This window comes from Bombina bombina, chromosome 6 (assembly GCF_027579735.1).
Source record: "Bombina bombina isolate aBomBom1 chromosome 6, aBomBom1.pri, whole genome shotgun sequence".
Classification (NCBI taxonomy): Eukaryota; Metazoa; Chordata; class Amphibia; order Anura; family Bombinatoridae; genus Bombina; species Bombina bombina.
In genome coordinates, this window is record NC_069504.1 from 375380784 (window position 1) to 375408263 (window position 27480).

The window sequence follows — 27480 nt, forward strand, 5'->3', positions numbered from 1 at the left end:
GATCTTCCAAATTGTCGTTTACGTATATGTAGTATTGATTGAGAAACTTCTGAAAGGGGCGGTACAGTCCTAACTCCTAAGGCTGTAATCTGTATGGTTGAAGCTTCTAATGACGTCATCATATTAGCAACCTGCCTGTCTAGTTAGAAAATCTTCATTCTGCTGTTGTATTTTACTACATTGTTATTGTGTGATGATTAAAATATAATTGTGTGCTTTGCTGTTGTGTGATGCGTGTTATGTACATATACATATATATTGTGATTCTCTCCCACATATGCTGATTTCTATAAAGCAGTATAGCATTGTTGTTCCTTCCCAAAAAGTGACAGCTGTAATATGTTCTAATGATGTTCTTATTGTACGTAATTCCTAATGGTATATTCTGAGTGAATCGTGATGTTAAAGGGACAGTAAACCCATATTTTATGTTTCATGATTCATAGAGAGAATGTAATGTTAAGCAACCTTCCAATGTAGTTGTATGATGTAAATGTGTTCATTGTTTATATGTGTTTTTCACCCATAATTTCAATGCACATGTATGAGTGAATGACAAAAGTCATATATGTGCATCCATAAATGATCACGTGTTAAGCCCAGTGACGTGCAGTGACGTCAGAGGCTGGTGAGGCAGTGGCTAGGATACGCCTTCATTCTTTAGATATCCTTTGTTGAAGGAATAGCAATGCACATGGGTGAGCCAATCACATGAGGTATCTATGTGCTGCCACCAATCAGCAGCTACTGAGCATATTTAGATATGATTTTAAACAAAGGATATCAAAAGAATGAATAAAATTAGATATTAGATGTAAATTGGAAAGTTATTTAAAATTGCATGCTCTTTCTAAATCATGAAAGAAAACATGGGTTTCATGTCCCTTTAAATGGTGTCTTGAAAAACTGGTCAACTTAGTAAACATCTGATTTTAGTCTAAAGGATTGTAACAGAAACTCTTGCCAGATAACAAAATGCTTGCTCTGATTATGAGATCTAGATATCCAGGCCCATTAAAATATGTTTTAAAACATACTTTTTACTTTAATGCTGCAAATTATGCTTATAGATTCTTTCATTATTCAGTAAATATAAAAATGTCTTGATCCAGTGGCGGCTGGTGAAATTTAAAGATGGTGGGGCGCTTGACCCCACCCCTTTAAATAAAGCCACACCATCAGATGGCACTACCAATTCATTAATTAAATAAATAAAAGGTAGACAGAAACACAAAAAAAGCACTTGGGGGGGAAAGGGAGAGAGAGACGGGGGGGGGGAGAGACACAGAGAGTTAGAGAGAGAGACACAATCACACACAGAGGGTTAGAGAGAGCGAAAGAGAGAGAGACACAATCACACACAGAGGGTTAGAGAGAGAGAGAGAGAGAGAGAGAAAGAGAGACACAATCACACACAGAGGGTTAGAGAGAGAGAGACACACAATCATACACAGAGGGTTAGAGAGAGAGAGAGAGAGAGAGAGAGACACAATCATACACAGAGGGTTAGAGAGAGAGAGAGAAAGAGAGAGAGACACAATTGCACACAGAGGGTTAGAGAGAGAGAAAGAGAGAGAGACACACAATCATACACAGAGGGTTAGAGAGAGAGAGAGAAAGAGAGAGAGAGAGAGAGAGAGAGAGACACAATCATACACAGAGGGTTAGAGAGAGAGAGAGAGAAAGAGAGAGAGAGAGACACAATCACACACAGAGGGTTAGAGAGAGAGAGAGAGAGACACAATCACAAACAGAGGGTTAGACAGAGAGAGAGAAAGAGAGACACAATCACACACAGAGGGTTAGAGAGAGAGAAAGAGAGAGAGAGACACAATCATACACAGAGGGTTAGAGAGAGAGAAAGAGAGAGAGAGAGACACAATCATACGCAGAGGGTTAGAGAGAGAGACACAATCATACACAGAGGGTTAGAGAGAGAGAGAGAGAGAGAGAGACACAATCATACACAGAGGGTTAGAGAGAGAGAGAAAAAAATAGAGAGACACAATCACACACAGAGGGTTAGATAGAGAGAGAGAAAGAGAGACACAATCACACACAGAGGGTTAGAGAGAGAGAAAGAGAGAGAGACACAATCACAAACAGAGGGTTAGATAGAGAGAGACAATCACACACAGAGGGTTAGATAGAGAGAAAGAGAGAGAGACACAATCACACACAGAGGGTTAGAGAGAGAAAAAGAGACACAATCACACACAGAGGGTTAGAGAGAGAGAGAGAGAGAGAGAGAGAGAGAGAGAGAGAGAGAGAGAGAAAGAGAGAGAGACACTAAGAGAGAGAGACACAATCACACACAGAGGGTTAGAGAGAGAGAAAAAGAGAGAGAGACACAATCACAAACAGAGGGTTAGAGAGAGAGAGAAAGAGACACAATCACACACAGAGGGTTAGAGAGAGAGAGAAAGAGAGAGGGAGAGAGAGAAAGAGAGAGAGACACAATCACACACAGAGGGTTAGAGAGAGAGAGAGACACACAATCACACACAGAGGGTTAGAGAGAGAGACACAATCACACATAGAGGGTTAGAGAGAGAGAGAGACAAAATCACACACAGAGGGTTAGAGAGAGAGAGAGACACAATCACACACAGAGGGTTAGAGAGAGAGAGAGACACACAATCACACACAGAGGGTTAGAGAGAGAGACACAATCACACACAGAGGGTTAGAGAGAGAGAGAGACACAATCACACACAGAGGGTTAGAGAGAGAGAGAGACACAATCACACACAGAGGGTTAGAGAGAGAGACAGACACAATCACACACAGAGGGTTAGAAAGAGAGAGACACAATCACACAAAGAGGGTTACACACAGAGATGTGTTTTTCACCCATAATATCAATGCACATGTATGAGTGAATGACAAAAGTCATATATGTGCATCCATTAATGATCATGTGTTAAGCCTATGTAGATATGCTGTTCATGCAAGCATATGAGTTGAATAAATGAAATGCTATAATAGAGGTAAATGAGACGTGTTTCCAATTGTCTACTGATTGTGAATAATGAAATGTATTATTATTATTATCATTTATTTATAAAGCACCAGCAGATTACGCAGCGCTATACAAAGAATAAAAAAAACAAACAAACATTACAGGGATACAGTAATACACAAACAAGTACAGTATTGGGATACATTACAGTTGTGGGTACATTACAGTCGTAGGTGCAATAATTGAGTTATACAAAAAGGAGAGGAATGCCCTGACCTTGAGCACAATCAGTAGTAGTTCACTTTAAATACAATGTGGCCTGCAGGTAGAGAGGATCTCAAGCTTACAATCTAAAGGAGAGGGAATGAACACAGAAGGTAAGGGAAAAGGAAAATAAGTCTGATATAAGGCAGAGTGAATTGAGAGTGAGTGATGACATAGGGAAAAAAGTGTTTGGTGACTGAGCAAAAGAGGTTTTGAAAAGTGTAAAAGAATGTTGTAAAATGTCAGTACAAAGGCTGTGAGTCAGAAGTGGTTTCTTTATCCTGGATTATTAGTGACAGCTGCACATAATTACTGTTAGAAGGTGTTTATAAATTAAGGTAACACTAGGGTGGGTTGGTGGTGGGAAGGGACTGGAGGGCTAGTGCGTGCAAATCTCTGGAGTCTGATGTTAGGCTTGTAGAATGTCTGTGCAAATCTGATGTGAGGTGTGAGGCTTGTAAAATGTTTTTTAAGTCTCTGGAGTCTGATGTTAGGCTTGTAGAATGTCTGTGCAAATCTGATGTGAGGTGTGAGGCTGTGTGAAATGTAAAAATTATTTTTCTGTCCGTTTAAATCTGATGTAATTTTTGTAACAGATTTTGTACTGGTGATTTGTAGTTGATGTAATGTAAATTTATATAACAATTTGATGTTGTAGTGAATTTCACAGAAGTAAAAGCCATAACTCCATAGGGAAATAGTAATTTCTTGATCTATTTGTCATAGCGGGACTAACGCAAGAAAAAATGAGTTAGTTTCACAATTGTAACACTGGTATTATGAGTTTTTTTGTGTACGCATTTTACGTGTGTAAGGTAAATATGCCTGTCGCGTGCATGAGCACGTCTTCCCCATAGAACTCAATGGAGGAGAAAAAATTGTGTAGAAATAAAATCCAAGACTTGTTTTAAGCGTAAAGTGAGTGACGTCATGTTCTTGTGTGAAAAAGTAGCTAAATCGTGTTAATTTCCTAATAAAAGTCTGTTTTGTGAATGTAATGTGCTGTATATTGTTTGTATGTATCGATTAGTGTATGTATGTGATAATATTTGTAGTTAGATGTAGCTATATGAGTGTATGTTCCCGACTGTCTATGTAAGTCAATGGAAAATGGATTTGTGTGTGTTTTTTTTTCAAACACCCGAGATCTCGTAACTTCGATCCGTTCTATTTTGATATGAAAATATAAAATCTTAAAAATAAATATTGTGTAGTGTTTGTATGAGTGTAAGTGTAGTTTGTGTAATGTTTTTTTTGTGATTCGTGGATGTTTTTGTTAGCGGTATATGGTTAACTACTGGGTCTGGGTTTACGTTAATGATTTGAGCGGAGATGGATATTTTTGTTGCGTTACGGAAACTCGTAATACCAGTGGGCGTAAAAAAGCAGTGTTAGGACCTCTTAACACTGCTTTTTTACCCTAACGCAAAACTCGTAATCTAGGCATATATATTTAATTATTGTGAAGGCGAGAGCCTTAGAATACATGGTAGAACCCAATTTAGAATAAGCTGGTTGAATATGTCTTGATGAAGTACTCATTCTCAAGACTGAACAGATTAAAGTAGTTTGCTTCCCAATTGTTCACTCCTTTAACATGAAGTTGATAGAGAACAGCTTTCCTTCTCTATTCATAACAAAAAGAGACCCATTTCTTGCATGGTGAGGGAGATACGACCCCCCCCCCCCCCCCCCCTTGATAGTTGATTTAAGCAACCGCTGTAAAGATGTCTGATAAGAAATGGAGATGGAATTTAACTTGGACCACGGCCTGAAGAGTTCTAAGATAAGCTTGGAGTTCAAGAATGCTGAGTGGTAACCTCGCCTCCAGAGGGAACCAAACTACTTGCATCCCTCAAGACTTCCAGATGGTGCCCCAGCCCAGGTGAGTGCTGATGTGAGCACTGAAAACAAAGAAAGGAAAGCAAAAAGGATGCATAAATTCTATAGAGCAAGGAAACAAAGTACCTTTGATATAGCCATAAGGAAAATAGGAACCTGGTAAGGCACTGTAAATGCTGCCTGAGCATTAGAGCTTACCATCCACATTTGCTAGGTAGACTCATGAAGTGAAATATCAAGTAAAGGACCTTTTCACCCCTGCACCTGAGAATGAGTCTGTGATTCCTGGTTTGCAGCCTTTGCTTTGTCCTTGAAGCACAGGAGGGCTGAGGAACAACTTGCATCAGATACTTTATGTGTTATAAAAATATGTTAAAACACACATATGAAACACAACTGTACAAAGGAAAACAGAATCCACAGGTCTAATCCAACGCTAGATTCCTTATTTGTGAAACTAGGTAGGTTAACACTAAGCTTGTTGAGGCTAGCAATGAGTGTTGATAGATGTACTAAAATATTTTCATAGATCCATGCTTGCATGTACTAAACATACAATTTAGTATCTGAGATAAATGAAATTAGCATGCTCTGTCAAAAACCGACTCTATAATACTCACAATAATGAGATTAGTCAAAGTACATGATAATAATGAGGTCAGTAGTAACCGGACCACATGTATTGATACATGTGTATAAAAGTATCCTGTTTTATTAAAACAAACAGTATCTCTGTTGTGTAACAGGAAAATTATTGAAAAAAAATACGCTGAGGTGGAAACATTTATATTGGAAATACAAAACTATATAATGCAATACAAAACATGTCTGCATAATGATTATATTTGCAGTATTATTACTTATCTGAATTTGACTATTGACTAGGTTAAAGTATGTTAAAGTACAATACCATTCAGGCATTAAAAATGTATGTGTATTTATATATATGATATAGGTAAAGTCAGAAATCGGGGTAATTCTAGGATTACCCGTGTAAATCTGACATTACCGAAGTGGCTGTGGGTAAAGCCCGATGTAATGTAATTTCCCCACCGCTGATCCTCTGGCTTCCACCCCAAATGAACCTTGGTGAATGAGGTTTATAAGGGAGGCTTTGCCCCCCTTGAACCCCCCAGATGGAGGTAAAAAAGAGAGTAAAGATGTGTGAATTATAGGGCATCGTATATATGTTTGATGCAATGACTTGGTTAATGTCAGGTATACCTGGTTAATACTAGGATTACTCAATTTCTTACTTTACCTGCAATATATATATATATATATATATATATATATATATATATATATATATATATATATATATATATATATATATATATATAAACATGATTACATAACTATTATATGGATGAATCCCAGATATATACAATGGGCTAAATTACAAGTGGATCGCTAAATGTTGCTTGCGCGAAAGCGATATTAGTGCTCCACTTAGTAATACCAGAGCACGCTAATAAATAAATACATTTTGTTTTCTTTCCTAAGATATGGAGAGTCCATGACGTCATTCTATTTACTAGTGGGAACCAATACCCAAGCTAGAGGACACAGAATGAACAGGGAGGGAGAACAAGACAGGCAGATCTAAACAGAAGGCTCCACCGCTTGAAGAACCTTTCTCCCAAAAGAGGCCTCAGCTGAGGCAAAAGTATAAAATCTGGAAAATTTGGAAAAAGTATGCAGAGAGGACCAAGTTGCAGGCTTGCAAATCTGTTCCACAGAAGCTTAATTTTTGAAAGCCCAAGAAGAGGAGACAGCCTTAGTGGAATGAGCTGTAATTCTCTCAGGTGGCTGCTGTCCAGCAGTCTCATAAGCAAAACGAATCATACTTCTCATCCAGAGGGAATGAGACATAGAAGCAGCCTTCTGACCCTTACGTTTTCCTGAGAAACAAACAAACAGGGCAGAAGACTGGCGAAAATCCTTAGTCGTCTGTAGGTAGAATTTTAGAGCATGCACAACATCCAAGTTTTGCAACAGATGTGCTTTATGAGAAGAAGAATTGGGGCAGAGAGAAGGAACAACAATTTCCTGATTAATATTTCTATCCTAAACCACTTTAGGAAGAAACCCCAATTTAGTAAGAAGAAACACCTTATCCGCATGAAAGATAAGGTAAGGGGACTCACACTGCAAAGCCAAGAGTTCTGAAAACTCTCAGAGCAGAAGAGATAGCAATAAGAAACAAAACCTTCCAAGATAGCAACTTAATATCTATGGAATGCATTGGCTCAAACGGAGCCTGCTGCAAAACTTTAAGAACAAGATTAAAGGGACAGTTTACCCAGAAATGATATCTCCTTTAATTTGTTCCAAATGATCCATTTTACCTGCTCGAGTGTATTAAATTGTTTACAAATAGCTCCTTAGCCTTTATATTGGCATTTGATATAGCTTATTTAGCCTGTAGTATCTCCACCTAAACTGAAAGTTCCTATACTTAGGTATAGGCTATAGGGAAACTAGGTAAACACAACCAGCACAATAAATTACACTCACAGTGGATGGTGGCAGAGATAAAGCTCTAAAATGTTCATATACAATTGTTCTTTCTAAGTATTGTACAGAGACAATGATTAAAAAGGAAAGCATTTGAGTGAAAAGATAGCGAGATCTGATCTGATAGTCTAGACTTTTTGGGGCTGTGGTTTCAAAGAACACATACAGCTATTTATTGTGCAAAAAGAAGCATAAATGAACATTTTCTCATACATTTTATACGCGGCAGCTGGTATAACAAACAAGTCATGGGGAACACATTCAGGGGAAAAAATTCAGTACACTGTCCCTTTAAGGCTCCAAGGAACCTTGGAATCCTGACCCTACTCCAAGAGTAGCCCTTAGATTCCCACCAATAAAGGTATTTACGCCATACCTTATGGTAAATATTTAGAGTAACAGGCTTTCGAGCCTGGATCATGGTCTCAATGACCGACTCAGAAAATCCATGCTTAGACAGAACTAAGCGTTCAATCTCCACACAGTCAGCTTCAGAGAAACGAGATTAGGATGGAGGAATGGACCCTGAGTTAGAAGGTCCTTCCTCAGAGGCAACCTCCATGGCGACCGAGATGACATCTTCACTAGGTCTGCATACCAGATCCTGTGAGGCCATGCAGGAGCTATAAGAATTACTGATGCTCTCTATTATTTGATACGCGCAATAACTTGTGGAAGGAGCGCAAATGTAGGAAACACGTATGCTAGACCAAAATCCCAAGGAACCGCCAGACCATCTATCAGAGGTGCTACCTCCTTCATGGCTAAGGAACTCCGAGTTCCTCCCTTGTGGTTGATGTAAGCCACTGAGATGATGTTGTCCGACTGAAACCTGATAAACCGGGCTAAAGACAATTGAGGCAAAGCCATCAGAGCATTGTAAATCGCTCTCAACTCCAAGATGTTTATGGGGTGAGCAGACTCCTCCCGAGTCCATAGTCCCTGCACATCTAATGAGTCCCAGACTGCACCCCAGCCTAGCAGGCTGAAGTCCATGGTCACAATCACCCAAGAAGGTCTCCAGAAACATGTGCCCTGAGACAGATGGTCTTGAGAAAGCCACCACGGGAAAGAGTCTCTTGTTGACTGGTATAGATCTATCCTCTGAGACAGATTTGAATGGTCTCCGTTCCATTGTCTGAGCATGCATAATTGCAGAGCTCTCAAATGGAATCGAACAAAGGAAATGATGTCCATGGAAGCGACCATCAGACCAATTACCTCCATACATTGAGCCACTGATGGACAAACAGTAGACTGAAAAGAGAGGCAAGAGGAGAGAATTTTGGATTTTCTGACCTCCGTCAGAAATTTTTTTATAGATAGGGAATCTATTATGGTCCCTAAGAAAACCACCCTTGTAGTTGGAACAAGAGAACTCTTTTTTCAGATTCACTTTCCAGCGATGGAAACGTAGAAAAGACAACAAGATCTCTGTATGAGAGTTTGCTTGTTGAAAAGATGGAGCCTGAACCAATATGTCATCCAGGTATGGCGCCACTGCAATTCCCCGAGACCTGATCACTGCCAAGAGAGTCAACAGAACCTTTTAGAAAATTCTGGGAGCTGTGGCAAGTCCAAACGGAAGAGCCACAAACTGAAAGTGTTTGTTTAGAAAGGCGAATCTCAGGAATTTGTGATGATCCCTGTGGATGGGAATGTCAGTATATTTATGAAAATCTTAGTAGTGCTCTCCAAATAATATATCAGCTTATGGCAGGGTTATAACACAATACAAATAATAATTATCCTTAAAAATAGAAACCCTTAACCAACAAGCATCTATTAGAAACCATACAATTAATATAAATACCTGAATTCTTTTTTTTAGTTAATATCCATGAACATTTTAAAATATATTTGTAATACCAGAATATGACACAATATTATATACGTTAAAACCAACTATTAAGATATGTTATCCTTCTTACAAAGCCCAGAAAAATGTATCTTTAAAACCAGACTTTCATTCAGAGCTGCATTTAAAATATTACAATGAGATCTAAAGTAGCAGCTACAAACATTCAGCAATATGATTTATAGTTTAATTTTACCCTGTTAATACAATGAGGTTCCAAGAACAGCTCAATATCCAAGCAACACAATTCTAACAGTGCTAATTTAAACAATAGGACAATCTATACTTCTATTAAAACATCAGAAATTGTATATATTATTTATGTAAAAACCCAATTCTGAGTTATAACTCTATAGTTGTATAGATAAAACAAATTAGCATCAAGGATATGTATTTAACAATATACAGACTGAATATAAACTACAATATAAAACTGCTCCCTTTAAGTCTTTCAACTATACTTTAAACTACAGCTATTATGCATATATCTGTGTTAAAATATTAATTGCAACCCTCTTTCTTTTTATATACAGGGAGTGCAGAATTATTAGGCAAATGAGTATTTTGACCACATCATCCTCTTTATGCATGTTGTCTTACTCCAAGCTGTATAGGCTCGAAAGCCTACTACCAATTAAGCATATTAGGTGATGTGCATCTCTGTAATGAGAAGGGGTGCGGTCTAATGACATCAACACCCTATATCAGGTGTGCATAATTATTAGGCAACTTCCTTTCCTTTGGCAAAATGGGTCAAAAGAAGGACTTGACAGGCTCAGAAAAGTCAAAAATAGTGAGATATCTTGCAGAGGGATGCAGCACTCTTAAACTTGAAGCTTCTGAAGCGTGATCATTGAACAATCAAGCGTTTCATTCAAAATAGTCAACAGGGTCGCAAGAAGCGTGTGGAAAAACCAAGGCGCGAAATAACTGCCCATGAACTGAGAAAAGTCAAGCGTGCAGCTGCCAAGATGCCACTTGCCACCAGTTTGGCCATATTTCAGAGCTGCAACATCACTGGAGTGCCCAAAAGCACAAGGTGTGCAATACTCAGAGACATGGCCAAGGTAAGAAAGGCTGAAAGACGACTACCACTGAACAAGACACACAAGCTGAAACGTCAAGACTGGGCCAAGAAATATCTCAAGACTGATTTTTCTAAGGTTTTATGGACTGATGAAATGAGAGTGAGTCTTGATGGGCCAGATGGATGGGCCCATGGCTGGATTGGTAAAGGGCAGAGAGCTCCAGTCCGACTCAGACTCCAGCAAGGTGGAGGTGGAGTACTGGTTTGGGCTGGTATCATCAAAGATGAGCTTGTGGGGCCTTTTCGGGTTGAGGATGGAGTCAAGCTCAACTCCCAGTCCTACTGCCAGTTTCTGGAAGACACCTTCTTCAAGCAGTGGTACAGGAAGAAGTCTGCATCCTTCAAGAAAAACATGATTTTCATGCAGGACAATGCTCCATCACACGCGTCCAAGTACTCCACAGCGTGGATGGCAAGAAAGGGTATAAAAGAAGAAAATCTAATGACATGGCCTCCTTGTTCACCTGATCTGAACCCCATTGAGAACCTGTGGTCCATCATCAAATGTGAGATTTACAAGGAGGGAAAACAGTACACCTCTCTGAACAGTGTCTGGGAGGCTGTGGTTGCTGCTGCACGCAATGTTGATGGTGAACAGATCAAAACACTGACAGAATCCATGGATGGCAGGCTTTTGAGTGTCCTTGCAAATAAAGGTGGCTATATTGGTCACTGATTTGTTTTTGTTTTGTTTTTGAATGTCAGAAATGTATATTTGTGAATGTTGAGATGTTATATTGGTTTCACTGGTAAAAATAAATAATTGAAATGGGTATATATTTGTTTTTTGTTAAGTTGCCTAATAATTATGCACAGTAATAGTCACCTGCACACACAGATATCCCCCTAAAATAGCTATAACTAAAAACAAACTAAAAACTACTTCCAAAACTATTCAGCTTTGATATTAATGAGTTTTTTGGGTTCATTGAGAACATGGTTGTTGTTCAATAATAAAATTAATCCTCAAAAATACAACTTGCCTAATAATTCTGCACTCCCTGTATATACGTTACCGAAATGACCAAAATTGATAGTTCAGTTACCAAGGATTCCTTGTTTCATCTCACAAAATAAATAAGTACATTTTTGCAATCACTGAGAAAAGGGTAGATCAGCTTGCTCAGAATTAATGTATTTTGAACGCCCAGCAGTAGATCATTGAATTCAACAAAATCTGTCCATGTTCTCCTTGCTGCATTTACTTAAATAATCTTTTCACTCATTGATGAAACCATGGGAGTGGCCCTACGAGATCTGACCATCCCATTGGTTAGGTGGGATGTCTATTTGGATTGGCCCTCGGTCACCACGGAAACACATTCTTTTTTTTTTGAACACCTAAATCCTTTAACTGCTATACCGGTATTGGCCCTTAGGTGGCAGCAGACATACAACATAGCAATGCATTTAAACACATCTCTGAACAATTTTTTTTTTTTAAATGTTTAATAACTGCCATAATTCCCTCATATTAATAAGTTCACAATATCAATCACAGATGGGTAGGATCACATTACCTCTCTGGTCATTTTGATATGAAACATGTGTCTAACATTATTTATATTGAATAATTTATATTGCTAACTATTCAATTTTTCCTATTAAACATATTATAATTTGTTAGCATTTATATTTCATTTAGCCTAACAGAAAATTTATATTTCAATATCAGATGTCAATATTTCATAGTCATATCACATCAAAGTAACTTCCATATATCCATCTCACTATATTTCAAGAGATGTATTTAAAACTTTATAAACATTTATTTCACATTCATATGATATGACTTATTTCATCCCATGTATCGTCCTGTGTGTGTCATCTTTTAGTTCCACCTGGAAGACAGGAAAGCATGTTATATATACATATATGGGTTATTTGAATTATTTCAAACATATCTGAAACTATTGGCCTCATTCCCTTTGTAAAATGTATTTAATTTTACTTATGCTACATGGATTGTAAATGCTAATCTGTCTGCTCTCAGTAAATTGTTTAGCTAGCAATGCAGACGTGTATTTGATGTTTAGGAGCAATTAACACCTATGTGCATAAAAACTGTTTCCCTATGATTTTGACCAGCTTCAAGAGGGTATTCCAGACACCTCGTCCTCACTCATAGCATGGGGTACAGAGTGCTATGAAATTTGCACTTCCTAATTAAGAAGCAAATGTTTCCCTTTTGTTTTTTGGGACATGCTGTCTGTAGTTCAGCCTGGAGATGTATATTCAATTTGTGGGGGTTTCTGAGTCAAATCCTGACATCAGAATTGCAATCCTATTTCAAAGAATATCTGATAAAAATATGGTTTCATACATAAACACATTCCCCTGTCCTACTTACACACACACACACACACATATATATATATAGATAGATATATATATATATATATATATATATATATATATATATATATATATATATATATATATAATATATATATGTCATTTATCTGTAGCCTTACAGGAACATGAAGATACACATCCTTCAGGTCTATGGTCATCATGAACTGACCCTCTGGGAACAAAGGAAGAATGGAATGAATGGTTCCATTTTGAAGGATGGTACCCTGAAAAACTTGTTGAGGCACTTTAGGTCTAAAATGGGTCAAAAAGTTCCCTCTTTTTTGGGAACCACGCACAGATTTGAATGGAATCCTAGACCCTGTTCCCTTACTGGAACTGGAACAATAACTCCCAGAGAGGAAAGGTCCTGAACGTAGTTCAAGAATGCCTCTCTTTTTACCTGGTCTGCATATAATCTTGAGAGGTGGAAGCTGCCCCTGGAAGGGAAAGTTTTGAATTATATTTTGTAACCCTGAGATACTATGTCCACAGCCCAAGGATCTGGGACATCTCATCTCCATGCTTGACAAAACAGGGAAAGTCTGCCCCCCGGACCGGGGGCCGACCCTTCATACTGACTTAGACTCAGCTTAGGGTTTCTTTGATTGATTGCCTCCCCTTATTCCAAGACTGATTGGGCTTCCAAGAAGACTTGGACTGCTCCTGCTTGGGAGGGGGAGAGGAAGACTTTTGACCTTTGAAGTTGCGAAAGGAACGAAAATGACTTTGACGTCCTTTGAGTCTTGTCTTCTTGTCTTTCGGTAGAAAAGACCCTTTTACAACCATAATATCAGAAATTATTTCTGCCAGACCAGGTCCGAACAAGGTCTTACCCTTGTAAGAAAGCACCAGAAGCTTGGACTTAGAGGTAACATCAGCTGACCAAGATTTTAGCCACAATGCCCTATGTGCTAGGACAGAGAAGCCAGACATCTTGGCTCTCAGTCTAATAACTTGCATGTTAGCATCAGAAATAAAGGAATTGGCTAGTTTGAGAGCCTTAATCCTATCTTGTATCTCCTCCAATGGAGTCTCTACTAAAATCGATTCAGACAAGGCATTGCACCAATAAGATGCCACACTTGCTACTGTGGTAATACAAACTGCAGGTTACCATTTAAGACCTTGATGAACATACATCTTCTTCAAATAAGCTTCCAGCTTTTTGTCCATGGGATCCTTAAAGGAGCAGCTATCCTCTATAGGGATCGTAGTTCTCTTAACCAGAGTAGAAATAGCCCCTTCTACTTTAGGCACTGTGCGCCAAGAATCTTTAATGGAGTCAGCAACAGGAAACATCTTTTTAAATACAGAAGACGGGGAGAAAGGAATCGCTGGAAATAATCTCCGTCACATGGTCTGGAACAGGAAAAACTTCCACAGAGGAAGGAACATCATAGTATTTATTAAGTTTACTGGACTTCTTAGGGTTGACAACAACAGAAGTATCGGAGTCATTCAAGGTAGCCAATACCTCCCTTAACAGTACACGAAGGTGTTCAAGCTTAAATCTGAAGTTTACTTCTTCAATATCAGATTAAGGAATAATACTGCCCAAATCTGAGCTTTCAACCTCAGAGGCTGCCGACGTATCCTCCTCATCAGACGTATGAGGGAGGACAACCTGCGTTGCAGTAGGTGGAACACAAACCTTACTATCTGAATGTCTAATTTTCCTCTTGCGTTTTCCCAGCATAGGAAAAGCAGATAATGCCATAGATACCGCAGAATATACCTGTGCAGAAAATTCTGCAGGCAAATAAACTCCTCCAGGAGGCTGAGAGGAACTGTAGGGCACTGTATATGACGCCATAGAGGCTTGGGACATTTGAGGAGAAAGCTGTGGCATTGCCTGAACAGCATCATCCTGAGAGACTTTGGGCTCAGAGGGCAACAATTTATCTTTAAATTGAAGTGTTCTAGCTAAGCATGCAGCACAGAATTGCATAGGCAAAACAATTTGTGCCTCAAGGCATAACAAGCATTTGTCAAAAGACACAGAGAGGCCTGCTTATCAAGCCGTCAACTTTCTAGCATTCGACAGCACCAATACGGTCACCTGACATCGCCTAACATTGCGACCACGGACCAGAATACGCTCTCCATATTTATATAAAAAGCTGTCAAAAAGCTGCGCACAAAGTGCGGGGCGATGAACAGTGGACTGTTTAACTAACTAACAGTCATCGATCTCGCTGCTATTCTGCTTTTTCCCAGCTTTATTTATATACTGTCACTAAACACTGCCACTCTACTAAACTGTTTAACCCCTATCCCGCCGCTCCCGGACCGCGCCGCAACCTAAATAAAGTTATTAACCCCTATGCCGCTGCTCCCGGACCCCGCCGCAACTAAATAAAGTTATTAACCCCTATCCCGCTGCTGTGCAAAGTGGGTGTGGGGAGCGCTCTAAAAGAGCTGTGAGTTTAGGCTGTGGTTCGAAAATATAAAAATATTAAAATGATAAAAATATTTCAAAATTGTATTATCTCACAATTTTGTGTTATATTTCTAATTTTCTTAATAAGATGATGAGGGTGTATTTGTTCTAGTGGAACTGTTGTGTCGTTACCTATATGAAGTGTTTCAATGTATTCAAAGAAATTGTGTACAAGAAATTGTTACAAGAAATTGTTTAAAAGAAAAAAGTGCGTTACTAATAGTGTCAATCTATGTCTGGTGTTACTTAGATACTCCTATTTCTTAAGTTCTTATTGATGTGAAAAAATAATGAAAATAATAATAGCTGACTAGCAATAATCTTCTATTTTGCAATGATAACAAATGTGATTTCAGCGTATACTATCAATTGTACTTCTAAATGAATGAATAAACAAAATCGTTTTTAGTATATAAAAGAAGTTTTACTTGGATATTTAAAAAGACGATTCTACTAACATATATTATTATACCATGTAAGCATGTATATATCTTTAGAGCATATAGGGGTACATCCTTGTAATAAATGTCTTAAAAATAGTACTGAGAGTTCGGATATTGTAATCCTATGTGATTCTCTATCCCGCTGCTCCCTGAGCCCACCGCAACTCTAATAAACTTATTAACCCCTATTCCGCCGCTCCTCGACACCGCCGCAACTAACTAAATGTATTAACCCCTATCCTTCCGATTCTGGAGCCCACTGCAACTAAATAAAGTTATTAACCCCTGACCTCCCACATCACTACCAGTTACTAAACCTATTAACCCCTAAACTGCAAGCCCCCCACATCACCATAAACTAAATTAACCTATTAACCCCTAAACCTAACAACCCGCTAACTTTAAATTAAATATTAACGCATCCCTATCTTATAATAAATTAAAACTTACATTTAGATTTAAATTAAACTATATTAAACTAATAATTAACCTACCCTAACTGTTATACTAAAATTACATTAAACTACAAATTAAATTAAATATATTATATAGTTAAAAACCTAACCCTACTCAAATAATTTAAATCTACTATTAAAAATTACATATTAAACAACTAACCTAAAGACACAACTAAATAATAAGCACATAATTATTGCGAACTGCCTGTCATAGACGGTAAATAGTGAAAATATATAGAAACGGTGACTGTTTCAGCTTTCAGTAAGAGAACCATAGATTTACACAATGCAAAGGGGTATAAATTGCTTAATGTATATATATTTATTTATAGCCTAAAGGACCTAGAATTAATAATTCAATTAATTATCATAGAGATTCCAAAATTCTATTAACTTGCCTCGGAAGTCTAAAGCCTGAAGCAATAGGTTAAATGGCTATAAATATAAATATATAATATCCCTGCAAACATTAGAGGGAATTGAAAAAATGGATATATAAGGATCACTATAGTGGTAAAGCTAATGTATCTACCAACAGGTATGTAGCTGTAGAGTGCACACAATTCCTAACCCGGCTCTCAGATTGATAAAATTATATCCCAAACTGCTAAAAACGTAGGTGAGCCAAGTGTTGTAAGTACAAAATACGCTATCTATTGATCAAATGTACATATGTGTCATGTAAGAAAGGAATACCTAAGTATAGGGGATGTTGACCTATTGCCAGAAATTAATAAGGTCATACTCCGAATTTAACCCTGTAGGTACTCTAGTTTTTAAACTTAATATCCAAAACATTTCTTGTCGCTCAAGGCGTTTGGTCCTGTCACCACCCCTGCCTGTCAGAGGAATTCTCTCAATAATGTTCCAGGCTAAAGTGTCAGTACTGTTATTGTGTGAATGAGCAAAATGTTGTACGAAAGGGGTTTTTGCTTTGCCAAGATGTATAACAGAGAGATGTTCCCTGATACGGGAATTCACATCTCTAGTCGTAAGTCCTACATACTGCAAAAAACATGATGTACATGTTAGGAGATATATAACAAAATTGCAGGTACAATTTAGACAGCTGTGAATATCAAAAACTTCCTGCATTACCATAGATTTGAATGTATCTCCTAAAAGTACATGCTCACACGGTTTGCATCTAGACCTACCGCATTTGAACATACCCTTATGTTGTAACCATGTATGTTTAGCTTGGATGAGTTTAATTACTTCTGATGGAGCCACCATATTACCCAAAGTCTTTGCTTTCCTATAGGCACATCTTATGCCTTTTTCCACTGTGGGGACCAATAAATCATCTGCTATCAAAACTTTGAAGTGTTTACATATAATCTCACAAATGGTATTATATTGGGCGCTATAGTTGGTAATAAATGTTACACCCTCAAAAGTTTTGTTATTCTTCGAACAATTTTCTTGCAACAATACTTTTCTATCCAATTTGTCCACTTCAGATCTAGCTTTGTTTACAACAGACCTCTTGTAACCCCTTTCTAGAAGTCTACTGCTCAAATTGTTTGCTTCTTGTTTATATTTCTGGGTATCTGTGCAATTTCTCTTAGTGCGTATGAACTGTCCCTTAGCCACAGCATATGGAACATGGTTAGGGTGGCAGCTCTTAGCATTCAGTAAAGTATTCCAAGCAATAGGCTTACGATACATCCCTTTCTCAATCCTACCACTAGGCAGACCCCTCAGACTCAAATACAAAAAATTAATGGTATCTCTGTGATATTCGTGGGTGAACCATAGGCCCACCTCATTGGTGTTTAACCAATTTACAAAATCATAAGCAGACTGTTCATCACCTTGCCACACAAACAACAAATCGTCAATGTAGCGTCTGTATAAACGAATCATAGGTCTGTAAAGATTATTATCTGCAAAAATGTGGGACAGCTCCCACCACCCCATAAAGATGATGGCGTATGATGGAGCAAATTTTGCCCCCATAGCTGTCCCACATTTCTGCAGATAAACCTTACCGTCAAAACTGAAAAAGTTATGGGTTAATAGAAAAGAGGCCACTTCCAATACATATTCTTGAAAATCAATTGAGTAATTAGTATAGTTACTCAAAAAATATTTCAAAGCTTTAAGACCAAATTGGTGCTGGATAGACAAATAGAGTGAACTAACGTCTATTGTCAGCCAGCTGAACTGATTATCCCAGCCAAATTTGTCTACTATCTTCAAGATGGCGATGTGGGGGGCTTGCGGTTTAGGGGTTAATAGGTTTAGTAAGTGGTAGTGATGTGGGAGGCCAGGGGTTTAGGGGTTAATAACTTTATTTAGTTGCGGTGGGCTCCAGGAGCGGCGGGATAAGGGTTAATACATTATTTAGGTGTCGGCGGGGTCCGGGAGTGGCGGGATAGGGGTTAATACTTTTATGTAGGTGGCAGCAGTGTCGGGGCAGCAGATTAGGGGTTAATAAGTATAATGTAGGTGGCGGTGATGTTGGGCGGCAGATTAGGGGTTTAGTAATAGTAGTAGTAGGTGTTTAGACTCGGGACTTATGTTAGGGTGTTAGGTGTAAACATAACTTTTATTCTCCCATAGGAATCAATGTGATATCGGGCAGCAGCGAACATAAGCTTTCGCTGCTTTCAGACTCCCATTGATTCCTATGGCATCTGCGGCCTCCAGGGCGGCGGATTGAAAAGCAGGTACGCTGGGCCGGAATAGTGGCGAGCGTACCTGTTAGATATTTGTTAACTAGCAAAAGTAGTCAGATAGTGCCGAACTTGCATTCGGAACATCTGTAATGGCGTAAGCATCGATCTGTGCCGGACTGATACCGGCTGATCGTATGTTATGTCACAGATTTCAACTTATTCCGGTCTGTAGGCTTTGATAAATGAGGCGAATCAAGCTCGCCACATTTACGCTGCGGAATTCCAGCGTATTTGCGGTTGACGGCTTGATAAATAGGCCTCAGAGTCTTGGTCCATGTCCATATTACTAAATAAAAAATTCCCCAAATTGCAGAAATTTTTTAAATACGCTGTCACATTAAGAATTTTTAATACCACAGCCGCTTAACGTTATGCAAAAATTCTCTTAAATAATAAACCAATCAGACTCCCTACACCTCAGACAGGCTGAGGTGCCATACCATAACACTTATACACAATTTGGCTGCCAGAAGTGTCTAAAACAATCGTATAGTAGATCGACACTGAAGAGACTTAAATTCAATGACACCGCTCCGCTCCGTGAATATCCGATAGCAGAGAGAAGTCACATGACCGGCAGAGAGAGGAAACTACGCAGCAAGTAAAAGGCGTGTGTTTCCCTCTGCCTACAACACCGGAGCTTAATTTAAATAAATGCTCAAGCAGTCTGTCAGTTAGCCTGTTCTAGCTAAGCAAGCAAAGAAAACCAACTGCCAAATTTTAAGTTTATACATAAATCCCTGTATAAAACATAAGCCAAACACATACTAATTCACGGCTAGATTACGAGTTGTGCTTTATGCGTGAAAAAGCCTCCTAATGCTGCTTTTTCACTACCGCTGGTATTACGAGTTTACGAAACACCACAAAAATATCCATCTCCGCTCAAATCATTAACGTAAACCCAGACCCAGTAGTTAATCATATACCGCTAACAAAAACATCCACAAATCACTTCAAAAACATTACACAAAGTACACTTACACTCATACAAACACTACACAATATTTGTTTTTCAGATTTTACATTTTCATGTCAAAATAGAACGGATCAAAGTTACGAGATCTCGGGTGTTTGAAAAAAAAACCATACAAATCCATTTTCCATTGACTTACATAGACAGACTGGAACATACACTCATATAGCTACATCTAACTACAAATATTATCACATGCATACACTAATCAATACATACAAACAATATACAGCACATTACCTGCACAAATCAGATTTTTAGTAGGAAATAAACACGATTTAGCTACTTTTTTCACACAAGAACATGACGTCACTCACTTTACGCTCAAAACAAGTGTTGGATTTTATTTCTCAACAAATTTTTCTCCTCCTTCTATGGGGAAGACGTGCTCATGCACACGGCAGGCAGATTTACCTAACGCACGTAAAATGCGTAGACAAGAAAACTTGTAATACCAGCGTTACAATTGTGAAACTAACTCATTCTTTCTTGCGTTAGTCCCGCTATGACAAATAGATCAAGAATTTACTATTTCCCTATGAAGTTATGGCTTTTACTTGTGTGAAATTCACTACAACATCAAATTGTTATATACATTTACATTACATCAACTACAAATCACCATCACCAATACGAACTTGGTTGGAAAAATTACATCATATTTAAACGGACAGAAAAATAATTTTTACATTTCATTATTCACAAACAGTAGACAATTGGAAACACGTCTCATTTACCTCTATTATAACATTTCATTTATTCAATTCATATGCTTGCATTAACAGGATATCTACATAGGCTCAACACATGATCATTAATGGATGCACATACATGACTTTTGTCATTGACTCATACATGTGCATTGATGTTATGGGAGAAAAACACATATAAACAATGAACACATTTACATCATACAACTACATTGGAAGGTTGCTTAACATTAGACTCTCTATGAATCATGAAACATAAAATATGGATTTACTGTCCCTTTAACATCAAGATTCACGATACAATAAGAAAACAGCATTAGAACAGATTACAGCTGTCACTTTTTTGGAAGGAACAACAATGCTATACTGCTTTATATAAGTCAGCATATGTGGGAGAGAATCACCATACATACATAGATGTACATAACACGCATCACACAACAGCAAAGCACACATTTATATTTTTAATCAGCACACAAGAAGAATGTTTTCAAATACAACACAATGAAGATTTGCTAACTAGACAGGCAGGTTGCTAATATGATGACGTCATTATAAGCTTCAACCATACAGATTACAGCTTTTGGACTTAACCGCCCCTTTCAGAAGTTTCTCACTCAATACTACAATACTACATATACGTAAACGAGAGTTTGGAAGATCGTCATTTTTATTGCGATTTTAATGGCACGTGTACAATATTGACATCTCGCAAATCACTTATATATACAATATTATAGATGTCAGCCGGAAGATCTTCATTGTTATTGCGATTACAATGGGACGCGTAAAATATTGACATCTCGCAAATCACTTATATATACAATATTATAGATGTCACCCGTTACTTTATCATTTAGAAACAATATTGCAGCAACATTGATCGATCAGATTCTATGCCATGTCTATGCACATTATACACAAGTATGCACTTTCATTCATGTTAGCGTGGACGTGTGCTTTTTACTATAAGATCGCGTTTAATAAGTATTTATTACGCATATGAACAAACATTATGAAGATGCACTGTATATGTTATATTTTACACTTTCACATTACGATTCATTGGGGGAAAACAAAATTTCAGCAAACACCTAAAAAAATGCCCACTTTGAAAGCATTCGTGCCGCTCACATACAATCAAGTGTATACAATCAGCAATCATTACGAACTCACTACCATTGGACATATTGCACTATAAATCCCCCAAACAACATGAATAACTAGTCCCTTGTGATCGACATTGTATCAAATTGCTTTTGTGTTTTTCCATACCTTGTTACTCCTTGTGTGTTTGCTCTGCTGTTTGGCTTTGTGCTGCTTAGCTTGGCAAATATGGATGATCCGCAGTTAATTGCTGCTGGTGCTGTTGCACGAGTTGTGATCAATCGAATCAGACGTGCTCAGCTTCTCCAAGAGAGACGTAGGGCTTGTTTGGTTAGAGGTCCTCCTGTTCACAGGGTGAGGCCCACCTTGGATAACATGAGCGACTTCAAGGTTTATGACAAGTAAAGGCTCAATCGCGAACAGCTCATTAGCCTTTACGATGTTCTTAAACCTCATATGGAGCCACGTAGATGTATGCAAACTGCAATCCCTGGCATGACCAAGATGCTAAGTTGCATACACGTCCTGGCCGCTGGGAGTTTTCAATCTGGAGAGGGGTACATGCATGGGCTGTCTCAGGGTACCTTCTCTGTGGTTTTTGACAACTTTCTGGACGCCATGGTACGAGTCAGTAAGCGTTATATAGGATTCCCTCAAAATGATGGTGATTGGAGGCCCTGAAGAGGGAATTCTATGCAATAGTTCGAATGCCCAATGTCTTGGGAGCAATAGATTGCACCCACATTGCTCTGCATGCTCCAGAAGATGACCTGCCCTTACGAAATCGCAAACACTTCCATAGTCTCAATGTGCAGTTTGTTTGCGACACACGGATGTGGATTATGCAGGTGTGTGCGAATTTCGGCAGGGCTTGTCATGATGCACGCATCCTCAGACAGTCGTCCCTGTGATGGCAATTTGAGGCCAGATAGTTTCCCCCTGGGTGGCTCGTTGGTGAGTACTTGTGCACAACATGGTTAACAAGTTAGACAATAGCCACTGCAATGTTCAAAACCAGTTGTGTTTGTGTAATGTGCAGCTCTAGGATGCAATTTAACCATTTCTTTTTCTTTTAGCAAATGTCTGGTTTATGCGAAATACGCATAGGTAGCATGTCTTAGCTTAAATGGTCAGATAGAGAATGCAATTTAACCATGTCATTGTCTCTTTCCGCAAATGTCTAGTTTTAGCTCCAAACAGATATGTAGCATGTCTTAGCTTAAATGGGAAGCTCTAGGATGCAATTTAACCATTTCTTTCTCTTTTTTTTTTTTAAATTCTTTATTTTAAGTGTCAGGATAACATGTGTACATACAATCATATAGCATTAGATATAATACACATCTGAACATTTGAAGTCAGTGGAAGAGGGAAAGAGACAAAGCAACAACAGAAAAACAAAAGAAAATAGATATCGACATATTGATCTCTTTTAAATACACAGATTACAAAATATATTTTCCCTATCCTGACATTTTATAAATTATATTTTACATAAAGTGGAAGCGGAACATCCAGCGATACTCATCATACTAAGTTCAAAATATATATGAATTACAAAAAGAGGGGGGAAGAGGAGGAAAAAAAATATTTTTTTTTCTTTTTTCTTTCACCGAAAACTCTCTCCTCAGCCTCTGCCCCGCGCCCCCAGTCACCCGACCTCGAATGACAGGGAGGTATAGTGCCACAAGAGTGGGTAACTCTTCTAAGCCCTTTGGTACCCTAACTTTTCTATTGATCCAACCAAAATTAAGTAGCTCAGTACCAAGTTACAGGGAATATCTCCCTTAGAATCAGGCTCTCAAAATATTCAACTTTGTGAAACGATTTAGTAAGGATGTATTGTATAGAGATAGGTTATGACTGAATAATTTGTATCCATTTATTGAAAAAGCGTTGTACTTGCTTGTTATGTATATTTGAAATGTTATGTTGCTCGAAGATAATCTGTTGTTTCACTGCTTCTATAAATAAACTAAAGGGTGGAAGTTTCCTGTGCTTCCAATTTCTTAATATCAAGTTGCGGGCAACTAAAATGATGGTATTAGTCAGGTCATAGTTCTGATCCTCTGTATTAAGAAAAAAAATAGTTCTTGGCTCAAACAAGAAACAATGCTCTGGGATACACTTCCTTAACCAAAAATTTACCTTCTACCAGAATTGGCTTATTTTTGGACAATACCAGAAACAATGGAGCAAATCTGCCCCAGGCATGGGACATTTATAACAAAGACCTAACTGTCCAGATGCCCATATGGCTAGCCTCTTTGGGGAAATATAAGCATTATTAAGCAATTTTAAGTGAGATTCATGCCAGGAGGGACGGAGGGGAGCTTCAATCAACCATTTAATACCTTTGCTAATGTGATCATAGTTGATTTCTTCAAGATGCTTCGATCAATACAATACATACTGTTCAAGATTTAACTGGCCTTGTTTTGCCAATAGGATCTTATAGAGTAAGGAAATTGATAGATTTCCTTGCCTATATAGGTTAATGTAGTCTCCGATTGTTTCAAAACATTCCGACCAAGTTCCTAACTGTAATTTCTTGTTTATAAAATGTCGTAACTGCAGGTAAGCGAAGAAACGTTTATTAGATAGATTGTATTCAGCTGCAATACTCTCAAAAGTTCTCATATTAAAGCTTTCATCAAGAAATTGTGCTATCTTAGTTAGACCTTTTTCAAACCATCCCTTAAATATCCTATACTGGCACCCAGGTAAAAATTCAGGGTTTCCTCTGACTGGTAAGAAGGCTGACATATGAAAATTAATCTTCAGACGATTACAAAGTTGTTGCCATGCTTTGACCACATTATATAGGCTAATAATTGACTTGATATTAACTGGGAGCAATGAATATGTACAGTGTAGGATTGCTTTAGTTGATATCGGTTGTATAAGATTTTCTTCTATTCCTATATTGGTTAAATAGTCAGAGGATAAGAGCCAGTCAACACCATAACGTGCTAGAATAGCAATATTGTATAGCTTTATATCGGGAAATGCTAACCCACCAAATTCCTTATGTTGGGCTATCAACTAAAATGTGCGCAAATACACATTTTAGTCGTCGCAAGTACTTACGCCAGTATTTTGTTCATGTAAAGTCTCAATAAAGTGTATTTTTGCACACCAGTGGTCAATGGGACTACCAGTCCACCCGGAGAGCTCCACCATCCGCTTCCCTTGGAAGAGCTCCAGCATATGAAGAGGAGCATATAGCTGTGGTAGTTCCTCCTGAGGCACCAGCTCTTGGAGTTCCCCCTGAGGCACCAGCTCTTGGAGTTCCTCCTGAGGCACCTGCTCTTGGAGTTCCCCCTGAGGCACCGGCTCTTGGAGTTCCTCCTGAGGCACCAGCTCTTGGAGTTCTCCCTGAGGCACCAGCTCTTGGAGTTCCCCCTGAGGCACCAGCTCTTGGAGTTCCTCCTGAGGCACCAGCTGTCATATTTCATCCTGAGGCCCCAGCTCTTGTAGTTCCTCCTGAAGAAACAGCTGTCATAGTTCCAGATGCAACAGCAGCTAGAGGTGAACCTGCGCCTATAATCCCTGCTGGTGAACATCCTTTAGATCCTCTGACTTCTGCCCTGGGCAACAAATACATTGCCCTCCAGAGGAGGCTCACATCAACCTGCGAGAGAATACAGAGAGACCAACGCAGGTTTTACAGGAGCCAACAGACTTTACTCCAGCATTCCATTGAGCTGCAACGGGAAATGGCAGCATCTTTAAGTGGTATAGTCCAGAACCAATCTCAGATGATGAGAGTTATTTCGGACATGCAGATGCAGACTGTCAATAGATGGCGGGAACAAAACCAACTGTTGGGTGTGTTGGTGGAGCATTTCACACACCAGCAGGACACTGCCTCCAGCCTCTCATCTGTGGCCAGCACTCCTGCAGAATCCTCTGAATCCACACAACCCAGGAGAGGCAGGAGACCCACTCCAGGCCCCTCAGCCCCCTCATCTAAGAAGCCTAAAAAAAAAAATATTGTTATATTTCATCCTAAATCTTGTCCTCTGTTATTTACCATATAATTGTCATCCACATCCATGTGAGGGGTGTTTTAGTACACTAATATTTTTGAAAAATATAATAAGGCCTGTGTGGAAAAGGCCCAAAAAAGGTAATATCATCATGTTTATGACATATTCATTTTCTCTAAACCACATAACATAGTTGTGTATGAAGGGTACATATAGTGATATTCACTTTTAAGATGTAAATCAAGGTTTCACACATCCAATAGAAATTGACACATGTGCAGGGATAGGCACGAGCCAAGGCTGTGGCGGACATTTTCTAAGGTAAAGACCTTTAGTGAAGGACACCTTGCCTATCCCTGCACATGGGTATATATATCTAAATAATAATGTATTTACAGAAGGTGTGAACATAAGATATAAACATCCATTTTCATTCCTCGAAATGATAGTCAATAAATCATAGTGACCAAAACATAAATTGAACTAATGATATATTTTCAGTAATTAGGGTGGTTAAGGGAATGGGGGTGGGATGAAGTAGTTTCACTTACATGAACTGGAAATCCGCAGTATGTAATTCGATGACCAGCTGCAGCAGGGGCAGCACCATCACCATGGACCTCAGCAGCAACTATAGAGTCAGCATGTGTAGACAGAACAACAGGGGATTGTAGGTCTTCAAGCACCCCTTGTGCCCCATGTTGACCCCTTGTGCCCCATGTTGACCCCTTGTGCCCCATGCTGATCCCTTGTGCCCCATGATGCACCCCTTTGTGATTGGTTTGACAAACTTGCAGGGGCAGGAATAATAAATACTTTTAAGAGTTTAACTATTTGTAATTAAGCTGCTGATATGTATGTTGTTAAGCATGCACTTGTTAGGCCTTCAGAGAGTTACGTTGGTTTCTAAGTCAGTGCAAGGGTTACTGCGCCTTCAATTTGTAGCGAGATGGGAATGGAGTAGATTTTCTGAAATCTGCGCGCGTAAGTACTTACGTGGTATATTGGATACCAAACTGCGTGTGTTTTGTATTTCAGTCTATGGGCCAAAAAACGACGGGCGAAGGCAGAAATATACACGCGTAACTTCTAAGTTACGCCGTATATAGGATACCAAACCCGCGCAAAATTGGGCGTCACCGGCTTTTGCGGGCGACGATTTATATCGGATCGAGGCCCAGATGGTAAGTATAAACAATGTATGGACTGTGGCTGGCGGGAATTTTTCACAATCAGCCATCATATGGCATACATTTTAAAATGTAGTATTTAGTTTACACATTACAATATTTTTGGATACTCAGAAAGGGATGCTCTAGCAATACTATATGCTTCCAAGTCATATTCCAAGTCATACATCAGAGGTTAGGTCTGCACAATGTATGACTCATCTTCACACTTGATTGATAGAACATAACACAAGATGCTACACACGCTTAGTAAGCTAGTGATATAAATAGTTTCAGAAATGGGGGGGGGGGTGCAGAACTAAGTCAAATACTTCTAATAATGATTTGATTTATACTTTTTCTACCATTAGGGAGATGACTTCATCTAAAGACTGAAAGTGAAGAATTCAAGACTGAAAGTGAAGAATTCAAGACTGAATGTGAAGAATCCCAGACTGAAAGTGAAGAATACCAATGTGATCATGTCTGTGGCATTTTCTTTCAAATGTGCTGACCTTGAAAACCATACAAAGACATGTTCACATGGTAAGTGGCAACAATTCTATGGAACAAGACTGTGGATGCATCCTATTGGAGACACTTAGATTTATTA

The 27480-nt window shown here is 38.7% G+C and overlaps 1 protein-coding gene across 1 annotated transcript in view; it reads right to left on the minus strand.

Moving 5' to 3' along the window:
* LOC128664438 (uncharacterized) overlaps positions 1-18191 on the minus strand; it is a 158306-nt gene extending 140115 nt beyond the window's left edge. The window contains exon 1 of the mRNA XM_053719270.1: positions 17402-18191. Coding sequence (XP_053575245.1) covers positions 17402-18191 — 790 coding nt within the window. The remainder of the gene's footprint in view (positions 1-17401) is intronic.
* Positions 18192-27480: the final 9289 nt, after the last annotated feature.